Below are 24,967 nucleotides of genomic sequence, written 5' to 3'. Positions count from 1 at the left end.
AATTCTTTCAAAAATAATGAATAATAAAAATAATAATGACGTATTAACATTTTTGAATTAGAGTTAATGCCCTAATAATGTAATTATTATTACTCTCATTGTCTGGAAAACAATGAAACCAGAATGTAGAAATAGGTTGAGATGGTATTTTTAGTCAATTCGTATGAAATCCAATTTCCGTCCTTATCAATCAATTCTGGGATCAATCCCATCGCATTTAAAAGCCTGGAAATAGACGAATCAATAGTTTTGGAGTTTCAAACGAATTTTGACACAATAAGTCTTACAATACATTGTTTTATAGCATATTTGGTTCCTCAGGTCGTTATTTCCCCTTGATATCAAAATAAGAATTTTTATAACATGGTTACAAAATTAACCAGTCGAAATAGTAAAGAGCAGCGTCATCTTAAGTTTATAAAAGTATTCAATGAGCAGATTTCTTCAAATAATATCAAAAAATTAATGTGAATGTTTCATTAGAACTAAATGTAGAAAGTATTATCATCACTGAACATTGCTGATCAAGATACATACAATCATTGAAACGTGGAAAAATGAAAACTGTGTTTTTCATTTCGAGTAAAATAATAATGAAACAACAAAACAAAATGCACACTCATGATCAAACGAAATCATTGTGAGGCTTCATTAACTTAATGCTATTTTAAGATAAACAGATATTTGTCAGAGTCATTATTTGTTTTTAAATTTAGTTTATTTGTTGGATATGACTTTAGAAAATATGGATTATGTAGTTACTTGATACTTTTCATATATAAGACGGTAGGTCGATCTTAAATGTTAAATCAGACCAAACATGTCACTAGCTGGAACTTACGAATTGGTTAGAAACGAAGGTGTTGAAGCCCATTACAAGGCTTTGGGTAAGTAAATTTGTTTTTAGCATATAAAGTTTCTAATAAAATATAATAATTAATAATTTCATGGAAATTTTAAAATTTCTCACATATATGAGAAACTTTTGATAATGGACTATTGTATAGATACTTGTAGAAATTAATTTTTATTGAACCTTAAATAAATAAAAGTATATAAGCTTTGTTTAATGCAGTATATGGAAAGATTTCAAATAATTATAGAGGATGATTGATTGATAACAAATGATTCAAATTACAACTTTATCGCTGTAACTTCATTCATGCCATTCTATAGAAATGCATATAGGTTCGCTCAGGTAACTTAAATTGAACTTAGTTTAATAATTGACGTCATTCGAAGTACCAATAGATGGAAATAACACTCGTATTTGATCCTGCTAAAAAAATATTTGTGATGTGATATATATGATTACAAAATATTTGAGCATTTTGTGACTGTAGTTTATTTAGTTTAAAATTTCGAATATCGACGATGAGGACTTGTATAACACATTCTATCGAAGTTTCTTTCAATTATTCTTGTTTTCAAAATGATTATCTTATGTACCTGATTTATAGCTGATTTTCTCTAAATTCGAACGTAATTAAGTAAGTTCCTTTTCTTCAATAATGTAACCAAGGGGAAATATTGTTTAAACCTAATAAACAAATCTATTGCACGACAATTTTCCAAATGAATCCAATGAAGCTTTATTTAATTGTGATTACTATTAGATTATGCACATTTGGCAAAACAATTTTCTCAAAAACATACAACAATTTATTTGTCAATAATAAAAAAAGATAAGCAGAAATATACACACAAGCCGTTCTGGGAAGAGTATATTTTGAAACAATATTATTACAATTTAAAATTGAAAAGATTTAATTAAAAATAGCATCATTTCAATTTAGTTACTATTAGATTATTTAAATTTCAAGTTTCAAAGTCAGAGTAAATATAATGGTAAAAAAATTAACTCATGTAACAACTTATTTAACAATATTAGATAAATATACAGTATATTTTGTAACAATATTATTATAATTAAAATTAATATAATTAATTTATTAAAATCCCAATTGTATAAATTGTTTTGTTTATTTGTTCAAATACTCATTCGCTACCGTGTTACCAAGTAGTTTAGTAGCTTCACTTAATTTGCTTAATTATCTGTTTTGTTTACATTTTGATAACATTAAGTAAGATAGTTAATTAAATTAAAAACAATTTTAGGCAGCATACATTTATATATTTTGTACTGATTTACAATATTTAAAAATGTAAATTTAAATAATTAATATAAATTGAATAATAACTGATACAATAGGATTCAAATTATAAGTGGTTGATCCATAAATAATTATAATCTTAAGTGTTTTATTTTGATTAAAGAATTACATCATGATAGAGTATGTGTTGCTCTTTATATATTATTATAAATAATAATTAAAAGAAAATTTGATGAGTTAATTATTCTCTTACAATTTATTAAGTTAAGTAAAATGTACTTATTGTCGCAGCTGAGTCCTACAAATCAGTAAGTGAAAAATATGGTTCATCACTACCTCAGTCGAAGACTTTAATCATTTCCCTTGACGGAGATAAAGTGAAGATTGATCGTGGGGATCCGAAGTTCTCTTCAGAGTATATGTTGAATCAAGAGACAGAGGAAACGATTTTCCAAGGATATACCAGGAAGGTTGGTCTTTTGTTCTAAAAATTAATAGTTACAATAATATAGAGAACAGAATATTTCGATTTTAGTGCTCTATTCCTAACTGGTATTTTATATAGTAAAAGTTAAAATAAAAATTTTTATCTAAAAGTTTGTTCTTTATATCTTACTGTAATTATTTTACTCTTGCTTAGTTTGTTTTCAAATTTCAGTGGCACTTCCTTTCAGGACCATACAATTGTTTCTTAGAAAAATATATAGAATTAGTTCAGGGCTAGATTTGTCGCAAATGAACAATTTTTAAAACATAATGTGTTCATATTTCTATTTCCAAGACATAAAATGACACAACAACAATATAAAGATATCTTTTCAAAATTAGGCCCACGGTTTATTATTGGTGGAGACTTTAATGTTAAACATACAGCTTGGGGGTTCACGAATAATAACACCTGGAAAAGGAAACGAATTACTCAAAGCCATTAACCTTACAAATTGTAATTATCATTCAGGGCGCCCACTTACTGGCCCACAGACAGTAACAAAGTCCCAGACCTGCTGGATTTCTACATTACAAAAGGCATTTCATTAAATTAAATTAGTACAGAAAGCTTGTGCGATTTAACATCTGATCACACTCCAGTATTGTTAACACTGGGCGCGACAATCCTAAGAAAAGCAAAAAAGCCTAATCTTACCAACAAATATACTGACTGGGACAAATTCAGATTAATACTGCAGGAACAAATCAGTTTAAAAGTAAGACTTAAAACTATAGATGATCTTGAGCAACAAACCAAACATATAACTGAACAAATTCGGTCAGCTGCAAAAGATGCTACCCCAATAGCAAGAGAGAATTCAGAATATGAAGTACTTTACCCCCTCGAAATTAGAGAAATGAAAAAAGAAAGGCGAAAAGCTAGAAGAGTATGGCACAGGACCAGAAATGCTGCTGACAAAACTACGTTTAATAGAATTAGTAATCAGACGAATCAAAAGATCAAAGAATATAAACAGAATTGCTTTCAAAAGTATTTATGTGAATTAAGCCCACAAGCGGACAAAGATTATTCGCTATGGAAAGCAACTCGAAGATTTAAAAGACCAATTATTCGAGTACCGCCAATTAAAATGATCGAAATGAATGGATTCGACGCGACAATGAAAAAGCTGTATTGTTTGCACAATAGTTAGCTAACATTTTTCGGCCTAATGATATAGAATCTACCATGGATACATCTCCTATTTATCAACCCGATGTAGATCTAAATTTAGTTTCTCCACTGGAAGTTGCCACTGAAATTGATAACCTTCCTAAAAAGGCACCTGGTATAGATGACAGTTCACCTGGATTATTGAAAGAACTGTCACGAAAAGCAATCATCATGTTGACATATATATTTAATGCCTGTTTAAGGCTGAAGCATCTCCCGGAATGTTTTAAAGTTGCATAAATAATTATGCTCAAAAAACCTGACAAACCTGCAGAACAAGTCGAATCTTACAGGCCTATTTCGCTACTACCTGCAATATCAAAGCTATATTGAAAAGCTGATATATAAACGTGTTAAACATTTGGTAATAATACCAGATTTCCAGTTTGGTTTTCGAAATCACCATTCAACTATCGATCAAGTGCACAGAGTAACTGCGGCTATTGAAAGAGTGTTTGAAGAAAAGAAATACTGCCCTGCAATATTCCTGGATGTCTCACAAGCTTTTGGTCGGCTTTGGCATTTGGGATTAATCTGTAAGATGAGCAAATTGTTACCGCGTAACTATTGTCAATTGCTGGAGTCATATTTATTCGGAAGAAAATTTGGAGTATCGCATGAAATGGCGTTCTCGACATTTAAAAATATCTCGGTTGGAGTTCCACAAGGTAGCGTCTTAGGACCTCTCCTGTATCTGCTCTACACTGCTGACATTCCAACAACAAAAGAAACACTTCTTGGAACCTTTGCTGATGACACAGTTATTATGGCAAAAGATATATCTCTGCCTAGGGCAATAGAAAAAGTGCAAGTGGCAGTCAACAAAATCAACAAATGGACAAAAGATTGGAAAATTCAACTTAATAGCTTCAAATCTGTCCACATTAATTTTGTATTAAGGAGAAATAATAAAAACTTAATTATATCACTCAATGGATGCCCGATTCCTGATGCAGAATCAGCAAAATACCTTGGAATCCATCTTGACGGTAGATTAAATTGGAAGCATCACGTTAGACAAAAAGCAAAACACATTAGAACCAAAATAAAACAACTATACTGGTTAGTCGGAAGATACTCTCAACTTGATCTAAAATCAAAGAGGTTGATCTATAATACAATTATAAAGCCAATTTGGACCTATGGGGTCCAAATATGGGGTTGCACTAAAAATGCAAATCAGTTAGTCATACAGCGCTGTCAAAACAAGATTCTTCGATTGATTACCAATGCCTATCGCTATGTAACCAATGAAGAACTGCACGATGACCTGGAAATCAAATGGATTTGCGAAGTTGTGCAGGATTTCGCCTTGAAACACGAAAGAAGATTACTAAATCATACTAACGTGGAAGCAATACAACTGCTGGACAGCGCACAGGATGTCAGGAGACTGAAACGAACAAAACCATACGAACTTGTGTGAACATTTAGTGTGTATTATTAGTGTAAACTATAGCTATACGTTAATAATTAATAAATAATTATAATTTTATAATTGTGGAATACATACTGATGTATTTTCTGGTACTCGTCTTGCTTGTTAATTAATCCAAGCACATAGGAAAAGTAGTAATAAATTAATTGTAATAATAATAATTAAGATTGTACTAAGCGTATCTAATAAAGATGTTATAAAAAATATTTCTATTTGCAACTGATTGAAATATATTTCCTATCGAACAAGGCTTTAAGTTTTTTTATTTTTTAGGTAAAAGCTACACTGTCTGATAATGTGCTGACCATTGAAACGTATGGTGAAAACAGTACTTCTAAAAGAGTTTTCACACTTTCCGGTTCTGAGCTTGTTGTGGTGAGTTTCTATATTCGCATTTTTATGTTTATATTGGTTGTATAAATATGTTAAATGAAAGAAATATTGGACAAAGGCGTAAGAAGTAGCAAAATTGTATTTTTCGTGGAGTTAATTTATTTTTGTTTTTCAACTAATTGAAATATGTTTCCTATCAAACAAGGATACAAAGATTTAATACATTAAATACCATTACATAACATTATATAATATTTACATTATATACGTAATATGTTTTGCATATGTAGGAACTAATCATCATCACTATAATCATCAATATATTGCTGTTTGTACCGCAGAGAATGGAATATTTGTATCTATTTTTCAGATCACTGTCTTTAATTTGGACCCATTTCGTTCGCCATATCAAAATCGTTGCGTCCCTGTGTCTTCCTCAAATGTTCACTAATTGCAGCATCTTAAACGAATGACTTCATAGAAAAATATAGAGAATTGGTTTTAAGCATTGCTTCTGAAATACCTGAAGCTTGCAGATATCAATATGTAGTAGTCTCCATTTTAGAACTTTTAAACCATTATCTCCTACAGATTGGTCAATCCAGATTGTTATTTCTAAATGATACTGGGATATTCAATAAATTTGATGGTGTTAATATAGCTAGAAGAGGAGTAATGGGGATCAAAAGTCCAGACTCGTATCGTATAATTTGTTTTAAAACATCCTAGGATAGGAGTAATAGTATGTTATGTTATACTAGTTCGATTCAACAGATAGTATAGCTTTAGATTTTTACTTATTTTAATCAATGCTGTCAATTTTTAAAGCAATATATCTTTACAGAGAATTCTCAAATTTGATTAAAAATAAGACAAACTAGCTTCGGATGAAAATATGTATATAGGTGCTTTTATGAATCATAAATCATCTTACACATAACACTACATTACCATAAAATACTACATTTTTGACCCACCCAATAAAATGTGGACCGACAATTTAAATATGTTATGTTAATCTATAAATAATATATTAATAATATTTTGTTTTGTTTTGTTTTTAGAGTCTTTCAAGCACCAAACCTGGAATACCGGAAGCCAAAAGAGTATACAAGAAGTTGAATTAATTAAGTTTAAATTCTAACCTTAAAATCATGAAAAAAATATTTATGTGATCGGTACTGGATTACAAAATAAATGTTATTTATGAAATATTTCAATATTATTGTACTTATCTTTCATATAGAGCCCACTTTTCAATTTTAAGAAGCAAAAAAAAATAGTTACATAAAACTAAGCAATACAAATAAATTAATACAAAACTTAAATAAACCATATGTGACAAAAAGAAGCTAACGCTTAACACGATAACTTTCTTCAATATAAGTTTTCTCTAGCAAATGATCAGAACTAGAAATTAATTGACTATTAGTTTTGATGTATTTGATGAATAAAATCATTGAATTCTATAGAAAGATTGTAATTTCTCCTGTGTTATTATGAAGAAATAAAACATATACTCAGTTTATTTATTATGAATAGTTTTTTGTAAGTGCTAAACTGCGTCAATTTAGGCAGAAATGACTTGAAAATAATGATTTTACTATGCGACAAAAATGTCTATTTGCAATATACCGTTAGTAATGCAAGAATTCTAATAAACATAAAATTAGAGGCAAACAATTCAGTTTTGATTTGACTCAGAATTTGAATTTCTTCATTTTTTATTTGATTTATTGGCAACAAGTGTTTCCAAATATAAGAAACGCTTAAAATAAAGATTATACGGGACCATATTTGTACAGTTAATGTAGTAGGGTGTTAATTTCAGTAGAATAGTATGACCTATGTATCAAATCATGTATTATGAATACTGAAATCTGTTACAAATACTGGAAAGTAGTTACTGACACATTGGTATATTGCATGTTTAAAACACACGTTAACATATCAGTAGAATATCTCAAATTTATTTTTCAAAGCCAAAGTCAAATTATGTCTTTAATTGTATAGAAGATGTGAGTAAAATCAAATAATAGCTGTAACTGCGATGACGCCCACGTTGGTCATACTTGCCTATAGAAAATTTATCGGAAACTAGGGTCCTAGAAGTTCGATAAAACATAGAAGTACTTTTGAAATAATAATTTAATTAATTGAAATAATTTATAACAGTTTGTTTAGAAAATTAAATACAATGATATAAATTCAACACAATATACCGTATATACCGTTTTGTTACTTCAACGATTCCCACAGGATATGCAACATGCTGCTACTAACGTCTTATAAAAATTGAATGTCCGATAGCCTTAGTGCAGTTGGCAATCGATTCCATATAAAGTTGTACAAATTTTATCTAACAGTCAATTTAATTGTATCATAGTATCAAAATAAGCTTGATAATGTATTAGTATAATTAATAATGATGAGACCCTTCGTTATAAGAGACTTCTTGAGATATCCAAAGAGTCCAAAAGCATATAGACAAACTTTATTATTCATTAATTATACCGGAAATATCTTCAAGCACATGAGGCCAATTACCAGAATAGAGTACACAACTCTGTCAGGCTCCCAAAGGCACCAAGGCTTATCAGATTTTATAAAATAATATTGTAAAAATAGTTTTCAATGAGGTTATAAAATGCTTTCTATTTTTGTCTACATTTTGAATAAAACTTAATAATTTTGGTTTAATATTTTTGGATTTTATGAATTAAGAAACGTAAGAGCCAAGATAATTTGAGAATTAGCTACTTCACAAACTGTTTGCATTATATTACAAGATTAGATCTTTTGGTTCACATATTTCAGACTGATCAATATTTTTTGTGACATTCGATAGTTAAAAATAATTATAAAAAATAGGAGATATTAGTAACTTAAACAACTAAAAAAGATAAAATAATGTATAACGCAATTTTTTTCTTTGGCGATCGACATTGTATACGTTTTTAAAAATAAAACAAATTATGCTTAAAATTCAAATATTGCGTGTGACATTTCTAAATGTAGTTTTGTGCATTTGCATCGAGGTTTCATCATCAGAAATATGTGCGTTATTATTTTAGCATATCACGTCTTCTATTTTAAAAAATTGTAAGTACTAACACAACTTACGTCAGACTTAATACATCTTGCAATCTCCAATGTAAATTACACCAAAAAATATATTTATCAATGAGTAATAGAATGAATTATCATTATTTTTAAACCTTTTTTATAACAGCACAATTGAATCAACAAAATCTCAAGTAAACTGAAATTATTTAGATTACATTCATTCCGACGTGTATCTGAATGAAATTGTTTAGTCATATATTAAATTATTAAACAATTTGCCTTGTTTGAACTTGACTGTATCCTTGAATGTTATCGATATATACATGTATAGTGCATATAAATGGCAATACTTCACTCGCTGACAGTCACACAACATGTCTCTCAACGGTAGTTACGAATTGGTGAAATCCGAAGGCTTGGAGGAGCATTTCAAGGCTCTGGGTGAGTGATTATTGTTGTTTTTATTTAATTTTAGCGTTACTTGATATACATTAAAGTAGATAGCATTGTCGAGTTATGTAACTAAATTAAGCGAAGGTATTTATTTGTTAATTATTTTAATGAATTATTTTTGTGTTTAGCAATTTAATTAACAAATTATAGTTAGAGAACAGTTATTTAGACATAAAAAAGGTGACTCGATTATCAATATTAAACTGGCTAGTAGTATGAGAACGTGGTTGTGATGAAGATGATTGAGATTGTTCATTGTTTTTCAATATTAATGTACTGTACCGTAATTATACGCTGGGTTTTTAATTAATATTTTAACTTAATAGTTTAACTAGTTAACAATTGTTTGTAGTTTTTATATTACATACACTTTAATACACAACTATAAAAGATTTTTTCATTTTGTATTTTCTTCGGTGTTGTTAATGTATTTCTGTGATTCTGACAGGGGTGTGGATAATTTTTTTAAATCTTGAAGTTTTATTTATTTCGTTAATTATATTATGAATTCGAAATGATATTTCGTGCATTATTTAGGCGCATCTGTATTCTGAAATACATGTATTTCTTTGGATACTCATAGAACATCCCCATTAGCTAGGTTCTCTAGATCCATATAGGTTTTAGTATGTGCCTGTACAGCAGTAACTAATATATGGTTAATATATATGGTATATATGAGTATGTATCTAAAATATATAATTGAATTTGAAATAAAATTTCCACAATGTTAGTACCATAACTGTTTAAAATTGGTAATTAATACACTTTTATGTCATAGTTTCGTAGTTTAGAGGCTCATTTGTGAATAAAATTCCTAAAAAACTTACTCCAACCTTTTCTAGTTGATTTCTATTTTTGAATTCCTTTAAGACCTGATAAGCTGAGTTCACATTATTTTCAACCATTTGTTTTTGATAATGGCGATAGCCAGGTTTCATCGATAGTGAACAAATAATGAACAACCTGATTGTTGAGACGCTGAATTACTGAAATGTGATACAAATTTCTTAATTTTCGGTGGAATATCATTAAAACTGATATTGCAATACTGTAAAATGGTGCAGAATAGGACCTAGGGTCACCTCATAAAAACATTAAAACTGAAATGTACATATTATTGTGGTACTCGGTTTTGAGACATTTTACAATTAAATGATATCCTCTAGCCCCTGAGCACAAAGGACCACAAGGTGAAAGAAAAGGACCCCCACCACAACAAGGAAAAAACATTAGCATCAGCATCTCTGGTAACAAAGTGAAGATTGACCGTGGAGACCCGAAATTCTCACCCGAATATATACTAGGCGAAGAAGTTGATGAACAAGGATTTGGTTCAACAAGAAAGGTCAGTATTATCATCTGTTTTGTTATGTTAATTAATTCAAATTCGTTTAGCGGTCTTAGGTTTTGTTTTATCAAAATAATTTGACAATTTTCATTTTAGGCAAAAGCTACTTTGGCTGATAATGTCCTGACGATCGAATCCAGAGGCGACAAAGATACAACCAAAAGAGTTTATGCTCTCTCAGGTTCCGAACTCGTTGTTGTAAGTTATTTGTATATTATTTTCGCACCAATATCAATAAAACTCAATTACCTTGTTTACAGACACTCTCCAGCAGCAAACCAGGAGTACCAGAAGCCAGAAGAATATATAAGAAAGTCAACTAAACCTTTCAAAAAGATCCACTATTATGCATAGTCTGACTGTCACTGAAATCTGATGCCTTAGAATTAAATAGAATAAAAATATTCAATAAAATGTTAAAACGAGTAAAACTGAGTTTTCTTTGTATATTATTATTATTATTATTATTATTAAGTTAGTATTATTAACTAACTTAATTAAGAAGAATTAAAAGATGTTTTATCTTAAAATCTATGCCGTTTATAAAAAGAAAATTAATTTTAACACAAATATTCTCGTCTTTATTGCATAGAATAAAGGTTTCCTGATCCTGTTCAATAAATTGATTCTGTTGTAAATGCTTTAAAACAATTCATTTCGATATTCTACTTGTTTTTCAATATTCTTGAGAAAAAAACGATAATTATGGTTAAATAGTAATAGGCTCTTCCTTGTATTCTGATAATTTTTTCGCTAGGATAAAGTTTGTCTTGAATATTATCATATAAAATTAACAAGTCAATTGAAAAATCCCCAGCCTGACACATAGATGGCGCTACTAGAATTAAATCTATATGTTTTCTAGATAGCCTACCCTTAAAAGATGCTTGTATAAATTTGACAGCTGTCGGATTATTAGTTTGTGAATTATAGTATTTTAGGTGAAGCAACTTTTGTTATTGTTAAAAAAATGGATAAAAAGAAAGTTTATGTATTGATAAAATATTGCTTTTTGGAGGGGAAAAAACAGTTGAAGCAAAAACTTCGATTAATGCCGAGTTTCCGGACATTGCTAAATTTAGACATAAGCACCGAAGACGGTGAAGGCAGTGGACGCCCAAAACCGACGAAAACATTAAAAAATTATTCTGAATGACCGTAAATTGAAATTGAATGAAATAGCAAACATTCTAAAGATATAAACCGAACGTGTACATCATATCATTCACCAATATTTGGGTATGATAAAGCTTTGTGTAAAGTGGGTGCAGCGCTTGAGCTCAGTTTTGACCAAAAAACAACGACGAGTTGATGATTCGGAGTAGTGTTTGAAGATGATCAAGCGTAATAAACCCGAGTTTTTGCATCGATATATGACAATGGATGGAACGTGGCTCTATCATTTCATTCCGAAGTCCAATCGGCAGTCATCTGAGTGGTGCACACGATGAACCCGCTCCAAAGTGTGGAAAAACGCAACAGTCGGCTGGCAATGTTATAGCGTCTGTATTTTGGGATACACATGGAATAATTTTCATTGACTACCCTGGAAAAGGAAGGACCAGGAGGATCAACAGTGACTATTACATAGCTTTATTGGACCGTTTGAAGGACGAAATTGCCGAAAAGCGGCCGCATTTGAAGAAACAGAAAGTGATATTTCACCAAGACAATGCACCGTGTCACAAGTCAGTGAAAACGATGGCAAAAATCTATCCATTGGGCTTCGAATTGTTTCCTCAGTCACTGTATTGTCCAGATCTGGCCCCAGCGACTATTTTCTGTTCTTAGATCTCAAAAGAATGCTTGCTGGGAAGAAATTTTCGTCGAATGAAGAAGTAATTGCCGAAACTAAGGAAAATGGTATCGAAAAGTTGGAGGGTCTCTATAATCAGTGTATCACCTTTACAGGGAGTTATATTGAATAAAATATAGCTAATTTTGCCAAAAAATATGTTTTACTATTATACTTTATACTCTATGGTATAAACCTATGACAGTGCCACTTTCACAAAATATAACATGTATAACTTTGAAGCTTGGTGTCAGTAGAATAAATGGCATATGTGTCAAGTCATGACACTGTATATTTAAACCTGGTGATATCTGTTAGAAAAACCGTTAATTATATTCTGGTACACCTGGTTTTTTTAGTCATTACTGAAGAACATTGAAGAGATAAGTTATTATTATTAATATTCTCGTAGTTATTGATATCTTTACAAATACAACAACACAACACTATACAACTCTATTACATAAAATTAAAGAAGTTATGTGTTGGGTATAACAAACACACACTGTATATATCGTCACTGTCCAATTTCTTGTAAAATATGTGATAAATAATCTAAAGGTATTTGTATGTATGTTCTCTTTCCGATGCTGTCGATCGCCGAGAAAATCCTCAAGGTCTGCCGAGGCAATAAATAAAAACGTCGGACGTCATTTGTCCGAACTAAACGTCGGGGAATTTAAAATTGGCAGCTCTGATAAAGGCAAGCCCCAAACCGCAACCGACTCCGCCGGAGTTTATTTAGTATGTCCGAATTCGTTTAACGATTTAAAAGACCGCAAAATCCCAAACGAAGACAGCCAACCCTTTTTATCGTGCTTCAGTGGTGCTATTTTTCAATATAAGTCAATATAGTGGATCTATTTGTTGTAGGATATGTTCGAGACTTTAACATAACTTTTAAATACCGTTGTATTTAATGTAGTAATAAAGGAAACAAAAACTTGAAATACAAACAGCCTACATTACACATTAGGTCTAATAAACACAGTAAATATAAGGAACAAAGAAGGAAACTACCATATAATAATCTTGCCAAACGACAGTCCGCCATATATGAATTCCGGGGAAATTAAAATATAACTATATAATAACTATTGTAATAAAATTATAAAAATAATAATAAAATTAAAAAAAAATAGTGAAAGTAATAAAATACCTTTTATTTTTGTATTATTCAAGTTTTAACTGAATATTTTCCAAATAAATGACAAATGAGCAAATATGACTTTTTTCATTACCACAGCAGAATCATTTTAAATGTTTAAATTTTAGAATTTGATATATTTTTTCGATATTAAATAACATTTTGGGATCTGCACCATGTAAATTAATTCTAGTTTATTTCTACAATAGTAACATTTCGTACGATTTTCTATTGTTACATTGTGGTCTTAAATATAACATACATGTACTACTAACATGTCTTTGGTTTTTCATCGAGTCAAGAATATGTTTTTTGAAAGCATTTTCAACTAAATCCAAGTTATATAGATATTGTAAAGAACTACTACAATGGCCATGCAGGTCGAGACGGATATATAAGTAACAACTGTTGGGATTTGTGGAAAAATGCATTTTCCACAATAACCCCCTTAGGCTGAAACTCTATTAGACACATAGAAGAAGTTGACAAATAGTGGAATCGTGAACAACTATTATATACGTTAGAAATTAAAAGTTTTGTAATTAACGTGAATAGTGACTCAGAAATTCAGTAAAACAGTTAATGAATGAAACTTTCGAAATGTTCAGTTAAGATCCTCAGTATTGGATCAGTTAAAAAGACAAGATGGTGAGAGGGGAAACAACCAAAGGTGAGTATACAATTAATATATATATTTGTGGGTTTAGATATATGTGTAAATGTTCAGAATATACATGAGTTTTTGGTGAGAGTGTATGAGGAAAGAATTAATACCAACTGTTTGGCAGATGAACTTACTGATTGTTCACTGTTCAGGACTGGCCATATATTCTCAAAACATGAAGAAAAATATGAACTAAATTCGGGCCTTCAACAAGTTTTCAGTCAAGTTTCATCATGGTTAGATTAAGACAGCGCCAATATCAAATATACGTATTTTTGTAAATCAATAAATTCATTAGATTAAGGGTGAGTGACATATACTTGATTGAACAATGTTATTTTAACACGTTTTTATAGCCTGGTATGTGCGTTATAGTAAATATCACCGTTGATAACATTTGAGGTATATGAGTCCCTAATAATTTTGTTCGACTATATAAAATTAATATTTTGGCATACCTGTATATACTACCATTGGAGAATGGCTTATACTACCATGTGTGCACTACTACCATATGTGTACCTGTATCTTTAAATTATCACCAGAAAATTCCAGTTCCAATTGGCGATTGTGCTGTAATTGCCTACTCTTTAGATTTATTACCACCTTTTATTAGTTTTCTTGCCAAATGTTACGGTAATAGTATTCTAATTAAATGGACTTTAATATCCTACCACATTTCATAAAGTAGCGTCAAGGTTTTGTAGCTTTTTGATGGGTAACTTGAAAATGCGAATTTTAAAATTTTGCGTTTTTTTATGGTAAACTCTTAGTAGTCCTAGCTGTAATTTTAAAATAAATGTATTTTCGTCTAGCTTATTCTTAGCGTTGGTAACTATAGACTGAAAACAGTCGAAACAGTCGATAGTCGCAAAACAGTCGAAACAGTCGATAGTTAAAAAATAGCGCGGTTCGACTGTTTTTTTCCATTCGTGATGCCAGACGAAGATGTACGAATTCTTGTCTGTATAAAATGTGAGAGAGGAAAGTACGGAGATAAATGCTTGGAGCAGTTAATTTTAAATGCCTTTATATTCTACAATGGTAGTATAAGCGAGACAGAGATGTATATATTCATCATTCACGTGATAACTATAAAAAAGGAAAGGAAAAAAAATACTAATTTCTATTATCATATAATAAATAATATAATTTTAAAGGAAGTAGGATTACTTTTATACTGAATGTTCTGTGGATGTGTAAAAAGGAATGGAATAATAACACCTCAAATGTTTTATCGTGTTTTAATATATTAATTGCTATTTTTAAATAACATAGCATAATAAATATAAATAGTACAATACAACTTAAATAAAACCTAAAAACTCAAGACATTCAATAACCATAACTACTAAATAAAATGTAAACGTATACCTAATCATATAATTATATAATTCAGGTAGTTTCATTTTATGGGTTCGCCAAAAATCCAATGGGTTTTCTAAACGCCCAACAAATTGAATTTCCAAATACTGCTAAATCTCTAAAGTTGCTGCAGTACTTGGAGTAATTACTTCTTTCATTATAGCCATTTTTTTATCAAAATATCTCCAGATGTCAGTACATTCTTGGTCAGTAGTTTTGTCTTGAATTTCGAGTTGTGGAACCATATTTATAATTTTTGATGTTAGAATGGAAGACACCTCTTTTGTTACAACTTTTTGTATGGCCTCAGCATTATTTACAATACCAAATCCTGCTTTTTTAAATCTAGGATCTAAAAATGTGGATTTCCCGCATATCGTATTCATTTCTAAAATTGCCAGTCTTCCATTGATAACATCTAATAGACAATTTTGCCATTTTTTCCCTATTCACCAGATAACTCGTTGGTCATTATTTCAATGGGCTTTAAAAGTTGAACAGATTCTGTTAAGATAGTTCATTCGTTAACAAATAAAGACTGTGGTGCTCTTCTTAAGAGCCAATAAAATAAATTGTTGAATATTAAAGTAGACTTATCCTATCAGAAAATGTATTTATTATAAATTTTTAGTATACTTTATTCACCTCTTTACTGTTAAAATTTTTAAAAGAAATTAAAAAACTGTTACTGCAAGAAATTTTTCAAATCTTTTGGATCGATGCAATTTCTGAAACCTTTGGAACCTAATTTTAGTTTTCAAGATTATAGGAAAAAACTTTCGACAAACAAGACGCTTGGACAAAAATCGTGAAAGTTTATCAAAAAAGTATTACTTATTATACCAGTTCAAAGTATTACCTATTATGCCAGTCAAAAGCATTTTACTATTTATCATTTATAATTTAATTTTTTTGCCCTCGAAAACCAGCGTTCCAAAATGCTGCTATATTAAAAATATAAAACCAAATATATTACATATAAATCTATATAAGCATAAATTCGGCGCATTACTTTCAAGGTCGCGGCTAGGACGGAATGTAAAAATCAGTCCAATGAACTAGTAGAACCGAAAATAGTAACTAAAAGTAAACGACTGAAACAGTCGATAGTAAATAGTAATAAAATCAGTCCGACCGAAAATAGCGACTGAAAACAGTTACTAGTAAAAACAGTCGAACCAAAAAGAGCGACTGAAATAGTCGATAGTAAAAAGTAGTTAATTACTGAACAGTCGATAGTCGATTTCAGTCGATTGTTCCCAACACTACTTATTATTAAATATTTATGTTATCGAGTATTGTATGCATTTTTATTTCCTCCAACAGGAGAGACTTTTGCTGAGCTTTGTAAGCCTAATATGTTATCTCAAAAGCGAAAATAAAAAAGTCCCATTCCAGAAACCCTCAGCCGGGACATTTATGTTGCTGATTAAAAGTTCCCTTTGACCTACATCGATTAGCCCGAGCCTCTGTACCGGTTTTATTTTTCGGGAATGGTCTTACGCATGGCCTACCGATAATAAATTTCCGTTTGCCCGTCACCCCCTTCTTTCGCCCTTAGAGCGTGATTAATTAGCTTGATTATGTTCGAGGCATTTAATTTGCTACGGTTTACATTTTTCCATTCAATTTAAGCGGTCCGATGCGGCGCGAACGTTTATCTCTTATCCGTGCGGTCGAGGATGCCTTCCTTCGCTTGATCTCGACCCCCAAACAACGACCGATCGGTTTTATCGCGATGACTTAATCGCATCTACGATGATTGATTCGCCAATGATACGTGCTTCATCAAGTGGGTTTTCATTATGAACGGAACATAATACACCCAGTATTTCATGAATCGGAAAAATAGAAAATTATATACACACTTTTTTCAAAATAATGTTGACAGATGTTGAAAAAAAAGTCACATAGTCACACAGTGGCACAAACGCTACTTGCGAACTCTGAGAATAGTGTTATTGAAATTAAGTGCTCTATATTTGCTAAGAAGAATCAAAGTCACAGTATTTCATGAATCGCAAAAATAGAAAATTATGTACACACATTTTTCAAAAAAATGTTGACAGAAAAAAAAAGTCACATAGTCACACAGTGGCACAATCGCTACTTGCGGACTCTGAGAATAGTATTATTGAAATCAAGTGCTCTATATTTGCTAAGAAGAATCAAAATCAAATCTGCCAAACTATTTTATGATTATAATGTGAAGATATATATGCAAATTTATTTGACAGGGCTACCAAAATGTTCGTTTTATATAGTTGAACCAAATTATTAGAGACTTATATGCAAAAGATACAAAACAAATGAACCCCACGTCAAATGTTATCAACAGTGATAATTACTCCAATACAAAAAAGGTTTAAATTATATACGTTTGATGATGCAGCTCTATTTTGTGTTAAATTATCTTGTAATATTAATAAAAATAAATAAAATGCACAAATAGAAATTTTGGTGTTACAGTGTTAATGTTAATATTAATGTTATGATGTTGTAATGTTATAATATATAGTTGATGTGATAGTACTTCATCAGGTACTTATACATTCAGCTACTACAGTATTATTCGAAATATTTGATATTGTTGTTGTTGAACACTTGTTGAAAGCTTGAATTAATATTTTCTTTGTATTTGGGGTATATATGGCCAGTAATTAACAACAGTGAACGTTCAGTTTCAGCCCATTTTCTTCTGTCTAGTTGGCATTCGAATCATATGACGTTACCTCAACGGCATCAGGTTAGAGCAAACTCAGCAGTATTTAAGCGCCTAATATGCGATGTATAAAATCAGCATGATAAGGCAAGTTAAAGGACCTAATCTTGCTATTTAAAAGTAATTGAAAAAACACAGGTTGCTAACGTTTTAACGTTCGATAAATAATTCATAATCGTATATATACTTTTTCCCCTTGTCAAATTGTCTTTTTAATTATTTAATCATTAAATAAATGTATACAAACAGTCTATAATACTTTATTTTGATCATCTAAAACTAAACATCATTCTTAAATATTCCGTTCTGGCGATACAAGCAAAGCGACCAACCGATGGTAGGTAGATTGGAATAGCAAATCCTGCCGCCATTGTATAAAAATCAGTTTGAGAGCCTCATAATATCGCGTAGCAGGATGAATGACGACGATTTAGTTCGGTGCTCTGAGCTATGTCAACTTCGAAGTAATCACGCCAATAATGGCGGCAATTTGTTATGTGATGTTTGCTTTTTGGATAAAGTCATTTTTATTCCGAAAGGAGCGACGGCAAAATCGGACAAATATCGACGGTAATCTGTAAAATTGAATATTACGCTCGATTGGTTCATTATTCCTGGTAGATTTATCAAATTCGATTTATATTATGTATTTCTTTTTTGTTTAGCTGTAATATTTTATTATTTTTTTATTATTTAATTAATATATTGTTACTAGTCGTTTCCGTCTAACCTACAATTTGTCCTTATGCTAACTTAAATCTAGGTATATAACTAGGAGGACCCATCGGCCCTAACTCAATCTCTGGTGAAATAATGTTTATATATGTCACTGCTGAATTTTTTAATATATTCACCTCACTACACAACACCACACAAGATCAGATGGTTTGATTCTTTTGAGTCTGTGTCCTGTTTTGGTGGTATCCAAAAGTTGCAATATTTCAATATTAGTATGAGAATGGAGTCTTTCCTCATGCCCCCTTGCAATTCTCTCGATTTCTTAACTGACTGTGGGTATCTGAAGGTCTCGATGTAGGTAATCAGTCCTATAGTATTTGGGTGCATCCACAATACCTCTCAGGACTTTGTTCTGAAAAATTTGTATTTTATTAATGTTATTTTTTGCAAAACATCCCCATAATTGAACTCCGTAGGTCCATATAGGCTTCAATATTTGCTTATATTATAGCAATTTATTATGCACTGATAATTGTGATTTTCTTCCAATTAGCCCAGCAATTAGTACATTTTCCTATATTTCAATTCCAGTTCTTTTCTTTGCTTCTTTATATGTTCCTTCCAGCGAAGTTTTGCATCGATTCATTCCGAGATATTTAGCGTTGTTGCTATATGGAATGATAGTATTATTTAGTGTTATTGGTGCTTGTATGGTCTGTTTATAGGTGAAATGCACATGTACATATTTACTTTCATTAATTCTTATTTTAAAAACTTCCAATTATTTATATTGTCACTTGCCTGTTGTAATTTTCGTGAGGCTTCTTCACTATTGTCTTCGACAGCTATAATCGCAGTATCATCAGCAAATGTATTTTATGTATACTTTCCAGAGAGATAATTTGCTCTAAAATTATTGAACAAATACTCTATTAAATATAATTTATTTTAACATTATAGTACGTCAAATGCATTTATAATCGAAGAACCTAAAACTACAATTAATTTTACAGCCACAATAATTTATCGTTTAGAGTTGTTTATAGGTTACGTTTAGTTCTTGTTTCTTTCGATGCAATGTATTCTTGTAAAGTCATATTGATATTATTACATTTCATTTTAGTTTGACCTGTTACTCCCTGTATACATCTTTCTTAATAAAGCTACATTTAATCACTGCATCGTCCTGAATGCATTTGCCATATCTGCAAAGCAGTAAATTACATAAAATGAAATTAAATATTTCATTTATATTTACCCAGTAATAGTTTGAAATAGCTTATTTTTTAACATGATTTCATCGAAACTTATTTTATTTACTTTAAGCCATTCCTTAATTGCATCCTTTGTGGATGAACTTGTTAGGATTTTCTCCGGTGTACTATATATATGGTAGATATGGTGCATTGTACAAAACAATAACTGATAGTTCCTCCAAGTTCTTTAAAAGCTGATTTTCAAACTACTGCAAAGACAAGTTATGATTCATTTCTTCATGGTAGTCACCCTTGGACTTAGAGAAACACTAATGCTTCACCAGGAATAAAATCATTCCTGTTTCCAGCATGAAGAACTATATGTCATAAATGTTATGATGAAAGAAAAAAACTTAACAATAGTTATTCGAACGCTTACCTTTCTCCATGGAAATGTGTTGATTTTATGATATATTTATTATCATCTTCTCATGAGGAACCCAATGTACCATTTTGAGATATTCATGGCTCTTTTAAATATATAAATTGATATAATTCTTCCTTGATTTTATTATATGTTTTGAAAAATTGTATTCTTTTAAAAGCAATCTCTGGATGATCCATTAAACCCCTTCTTGTGTTATCTTTACACCATTTAAATCCTATCTTACCCAACAATGTATGAACGGATGTTCTACATCTCTCAAAGAGCTGTATATCTTTTGGATCTTTTTAGATACTTTCCAGACTCAATTCAAGACCAATTTTCTCTGAAATAATTGTATCAAATTATGTTTCGATTGAAAAAACTACTTACTGTTTTATACATTTCGTATATTTGATCTCTGAAACATCTACTAATATAAAGTGCAGCTGCAAGGTGTAAAGAAATATTTTCAGTAAAAACCGCAGCGATTTCAAATTTATTAAAACAAAGCGTTAAAACGTTTGCCAGTTTATAACCCGTAATTATAATATTTTGAAGAATTTTCAGAACTCTGGCCACGGACAACTTTTGCTGGCTCATTCCGTTACCTGTTCGAACTACTCTATCAGCATTCTATTTCTTTTTAAATAGAATAAAACGACAACGGTAATATTGTCTGACTGTAAAATGAAATTACAACTTTAGACAGACATATATTGACACTCGTGTCACTGCCCTTTTGAATTGACTATAGATTATGTTCGAATTTCGACTACAGTGTGATCCTATATATTAAATGTTAGAATAAGCATGTATTTATAAATTTGCTGAATAAAACAATATAATGATATTTCACAATTATAAATTTCTTGATTTTCAAGAATCACGTTAAAGAATTTGATGAAATCTTAATATGAATTATGTTAATATGTTGACAATACGCATTAGTTTTTCACATATTTGATTTAAATATATCCGATTTTAAGGCGTTATTATGGCTCTTTGTTCGGATTTAATTAATATTCAAGAACCTGCTACTATTTTAATAAGACATTTAACAGAGCTCTTATCTACACATACTACGCCATAAAAACAAATTCACAATCTCAGAACTACAACATTTACGAAGTTAACATGACCGTAGGAACTAAATTCGTTTTTTTTACAAACAACAAACTGCATCATCTCGGTGTCTAGACGAAATTGTCTAAACCTAAATCCCTTGTAGGTGTTACAGTATTAAAAAAGTGCAACGTTGGGATCTACGTTGACATAAGTCTTGGAAATGAACCCGCGGCTTAGACAATACGTTTAATAAACCGGTTTACGTTGTTTTAAGTTCTCAAAATACGCGTCTGCTTTTATATTACCATCGTTCCGACATTTTTATTTGTTTTCCGCAAATTATTCCAGAAAGAATATTTCACCGCTTGTAATTTTACGTACATTTTCGTTCAGCGAGAAATATAATTACGTTCATAAAAATCATAAAATCGTTATGACCGACGTAAAATTTATATTTATTAACGACAACAATGGAACTACCGAAAAAACTTCTGTCATTATTTAAATAACAAATTGCCGTAACAATAAAAATAATTAGAAACTTGGATCAGAATAACTGTAACTTTTTTAATGTCGATTTCGAACACAGAAGAATATAATAAACGTTAATTGTGCAAAAGTGAACAGAAGGAAAAAACACTAATGACTCAAGTTCTTAGGGAAAATATAAAATATTGTTTGAATATAAAAACTTTGGTTATTTAGCTAAAGTTTGGGCCAAAAATATATAATTATTAATTTATATTAATTACAAATTTGAGTAATAATGTAGATTTACGGTATAAAAGTTTACACATAACAGGTCAATTGAAAAGTAACCACGGCCTACCATAGTAAAACACATTTTTTTGACAATTTTTTTTTATATTCAACATAATTCCCTTCAAGGGTGATCCACTGACAATAGCGACTCTCCAACTTTTCATAGTACGATTTGTCCTTTGCTTCAAAAAAGGCCTCAGTTTCGGCGGTTACCTCTTCTTTCGACGAAAATTTCTTCCCAGTGAGCATTCTTATGAGATCTGAGAACAGGAACTAGACGCTGGGGCCAGATCTGTAGGATATGATGGATGAGGAAGCAATTGTGCTTCGAATGCACAATCCATGGATTTTAGCCATCGTTCTCACTGACTAGTGACACGGTGCATTGTTTTGGTGAAGCAGCACTTTTTTTTTCTTCAAATGCGGCCGTATTTCGGCGATTTCGTCCTTCAAAAGGTGCAGTAACGCTATGCAATAGTCGCTGTTGATGGTCCATCCTTTCTCAAGATAGTCAATGAAAATTATTCCATGCGCATCCCAAACGTCATAACTTTTTTTTTGGTTTACCACGCTTTGGAGCGGATTTATGATGTGCAGTCCACTCGAATGACTGTCGATTGGACTTCGGAGTGAAATGATGGATCCATGTTTCATTCGTTGTCACATATCGACGCAAAAACTCGGGTTTATTCAAATACTGCTCCGAATCATTAACTCGTCGTTGTTTTTGCTCAAAAGTGAGCTCACGGAGCACTCTCCTGGGAAAGAGCTTTCTCATGCCCAAATGTTGGTGAATGATATGATCTACATGTTCAGTTGATATCTTTACAGTGTCTGTTATTTCATTCAATTTCAATTTACGGCCATTCAAAATCATTTTGTGGATTTTTTAAATGTTTTCGTGGGTAACAACCTCTTTTGGGCGTCCACTGCGTTCACCGTCTTCGGTGCTCGTTTCACCACATCTAAACTTAGCATACCAATCCTTGATGGTTGATTTTCCTGTATTTTTCCCCTCCAAAAGCAATATTTTGTCAATGCGCGAAATTCATTTTTATCGATTATTTTCACAATAATAAAAGTTCCTTCTCTCAGAATGCTATAATTAACAAACTAATAATTCCACAGCTGTGAAATTTATACATACATCTTTTGAGGGTTATGGCTAACTAAAACTATATGGCTATAATTCTAGTGGCGACATCTATGTGCTCAACATTTTTTACATTTAATATTCACAGTATCTAATTTAGTTATCTAATTTTATATTGGTATTTAATTTTAGTATCTAATTTATAATTTTTATCATATTTTATGTTTACACATCATTTTCCACCAAATAAAAAAATTATTTTCAATACCTCCTTTAACTGAATTGAGCTAATTTCCTATTGTTAGTGTTGGAACTGTGGTTGTCATCATCGTATCCCCACCAACTATAGTTCGTCCAAAATAAGAGTGTATAACGTAATAGCGTCACAATGTTGGCGCATAAATTTTGACTTTTAGTGTATTTCGGATTTGATATTCAATAAATATCTAATAATGATATGAAATATAATTTATTTTAACATTATGATTCATCTAATGACGTAAGATTCAGTTAATTAAAGAGCCACTATAATTTCTCGGTTAAAGTTGTATATTAAGCGATATTCGTTGGATCTTAATCTACTTAATTAACAATTTTATATTCAAGTAATGTATTGTAATACTAAGTAATGTAATACTGTAATTTTATTAGAGAGCATATTTGCCTTTTAGGTTTCTCTTTAGCGTTTCCATGTCAAGTCATTTTGAAATGAACATATTTCTCCTCATTTTCCTACCTGTATTATAGCAAATCGCAATTGCACCGATCTCCATTATATATTCTGATTTAATTTAATACATTTACAACATATTCTCTAAAAGATTTGGTATCAATTCTCTCCTCTTTTGTTTCAACCAAATGCCTATATATATTTTATCCAACTTCATCTTAACAAGGTCTAATTGTGGTCGAAAACATAACGTATCAGGGCAAACGAAACAACAGAAGTTGTGTATTTTCGTTCCAAAGCTGAAACATATTATAAGGCGGGAACCAGTCAATATAGTTTGAACATCGATAATTTATTCATAACACTAATATAGTGCTAATGTAAGTATTTGCTATTTTAAGTATTATTAATTATGTCTAAAGTTTTATTATCATAATATTGAGGTAAATAATAGTGTTTTATTTACTGTGTATATGAACCCCCAATAATTTTGTTCTTTCTTCAGTTACCAAATAACGAAAAATTATATTGAAGAATTAAATATTTGTTAATGTGACTGGTTTAGTGGTACAGGTATATGCAGCCAGTATATATTTCTACAAGGTTTGAATGCCAACAAGATCAAGAAAAATGGGCTACTAATGGAACTCACTGAATATTTACAGTTGATAACTATTGGCCCTATAATTTCAAAATACAAAGAAAAATATTAATTAAATTCCTTCAACAAGTACCGATTAGATCTCATCATGTAACCGAACTCATGTTTAATTGGGGAATACATATTGATGTATTTATCTCGCATTCGTCTTGCTTGTAAATTATTACAAGTACAAATCAAATGTAGTAATTAATTAATTATGTCTAAATTAAGATTGTACTAAGCATATCTAATAAAGATGTTATCAAAAAAAAACTGAAGTCAAGTAAATTAAAAGAACTTAAGCATATAATTAATAAGTAAT

The 24,967-nt window shown here is 30.6% G+C and overlaps 2 protein-coding genes across 2 annotated transcripts; both read left to right on the top strand.

Moving 5' to 3' along the window:
• The first annotated feature begins 746 nt into the window (after positions 1-746).
• Positions 747-6,768, top strand: LOC143195260 (uncharacterized). Its single transcript, XM_076402253.1, has 4 exons — positions 747-887; positions 2,406-2,584; positions 5,489-5,590; positions 6,613-6,768. The coding sequence occupies exons 1-4, from the start codon at positions 821-823 to the stop codon at positions 6,673-6,675; spliced, it is 411 nt and encodes a 136-aa protein (XP_076258368.1). The 5' UTR covers positions 747-820; the 3' UTR covers positions 6,676-6,768.
• Positions 6,769-8,893: 2,125 nt separating this feature from the next.
• LOC143196686 (uncharacterized) lies at positions 8,894-10,849 on the top strand. Its single transcript, XM_076404573.1, has 4 exons — positions 8,894-9,055; positions 10,237-10,415; positions 10,515-10,616; positions 10,679-10,849. The coding sequence occupies exons 1-4, from the start codon at positions 8,989-8,991 to the stop codon at positions 10,739-10,741; spliced, it is 411 nt and encodes a 136-aa protein (XP_076260688.1). The 5' UTR covers positions 8,894-8,988; the 3' UTR covers positions 10,742-10,849.
• The last annotated feature ends 14,118 nt before the right edge of the window (positions 10,850-24,967 follow it).

Source organism: Rhynchophorus ferrugineus, unplaced genomic scaffold (genome assembly GCF_030347505.1).
Source record: "Rhynchophorus ferrugineus isolate W39M unplaced genomic scaffold, kcgeb_rfMv2 rfM4, whole genome shotgun sequence".
Classification (NCBI taxonomy): domain Eukaryota; kingdom Metazoa; phylum Arthropoda; class Insecta; order Coleoptera; family Curculionidae; genus Rhynchophorus; species Rhynchophorus ferrugineus.
Note: the sequence above shows the minus strand (reverse complement) of the source record. Positions and strands in the feature narration are given on the sequence as shown.

Excerpts from the sequence above, each read along its gene's own strand:
- LOC143196686 (XM_076404573.1), top strand. The coding sequence starts at position 8,989 with ATGTCTCTCAACGGTAGTTACGAATTGGTGAAATCCGAAGGCTTGGAG. Across the intron at positions 9,056-10,236 it reads GGAGCATTTCAAGGCTCTGG|CCCCTGAGCACAAAGGACCA; the intron begins GTGAGTGATTAT and ends GATATCCTCTAG. Across the intron at positions 10,416-10,514 it reads GATTTGGTTCAACAAGAAAG|GCAAAAGCTACTTTGGCTGA; the intron begins GTCAGTATTATC and ends TTTTCATTTTAG.
- LOC143195260 (XM_076402253.1), top strand. The coding sequence starts at position 821 with ATGTCACTAGCTGGAACTTACGAATTGGTTAGAAACGAAGGTGTTGAA. Across the intron at positions 888-2,405 it reads AGCCCATTACAAGGCTTTGG|CTGAGTCCTACAAATCAGTA; the intron begins GTAAGTAAATTT and ends TTATTGTCGCAG. Across the intron at positions 2,585-5,488 it reads TCCAAGGATATACCAGGAAG|GTAAAAGCTACACTGTCTGA; the intron begins GTTGGTCTTTTG and ends TTTATTTTTTAG.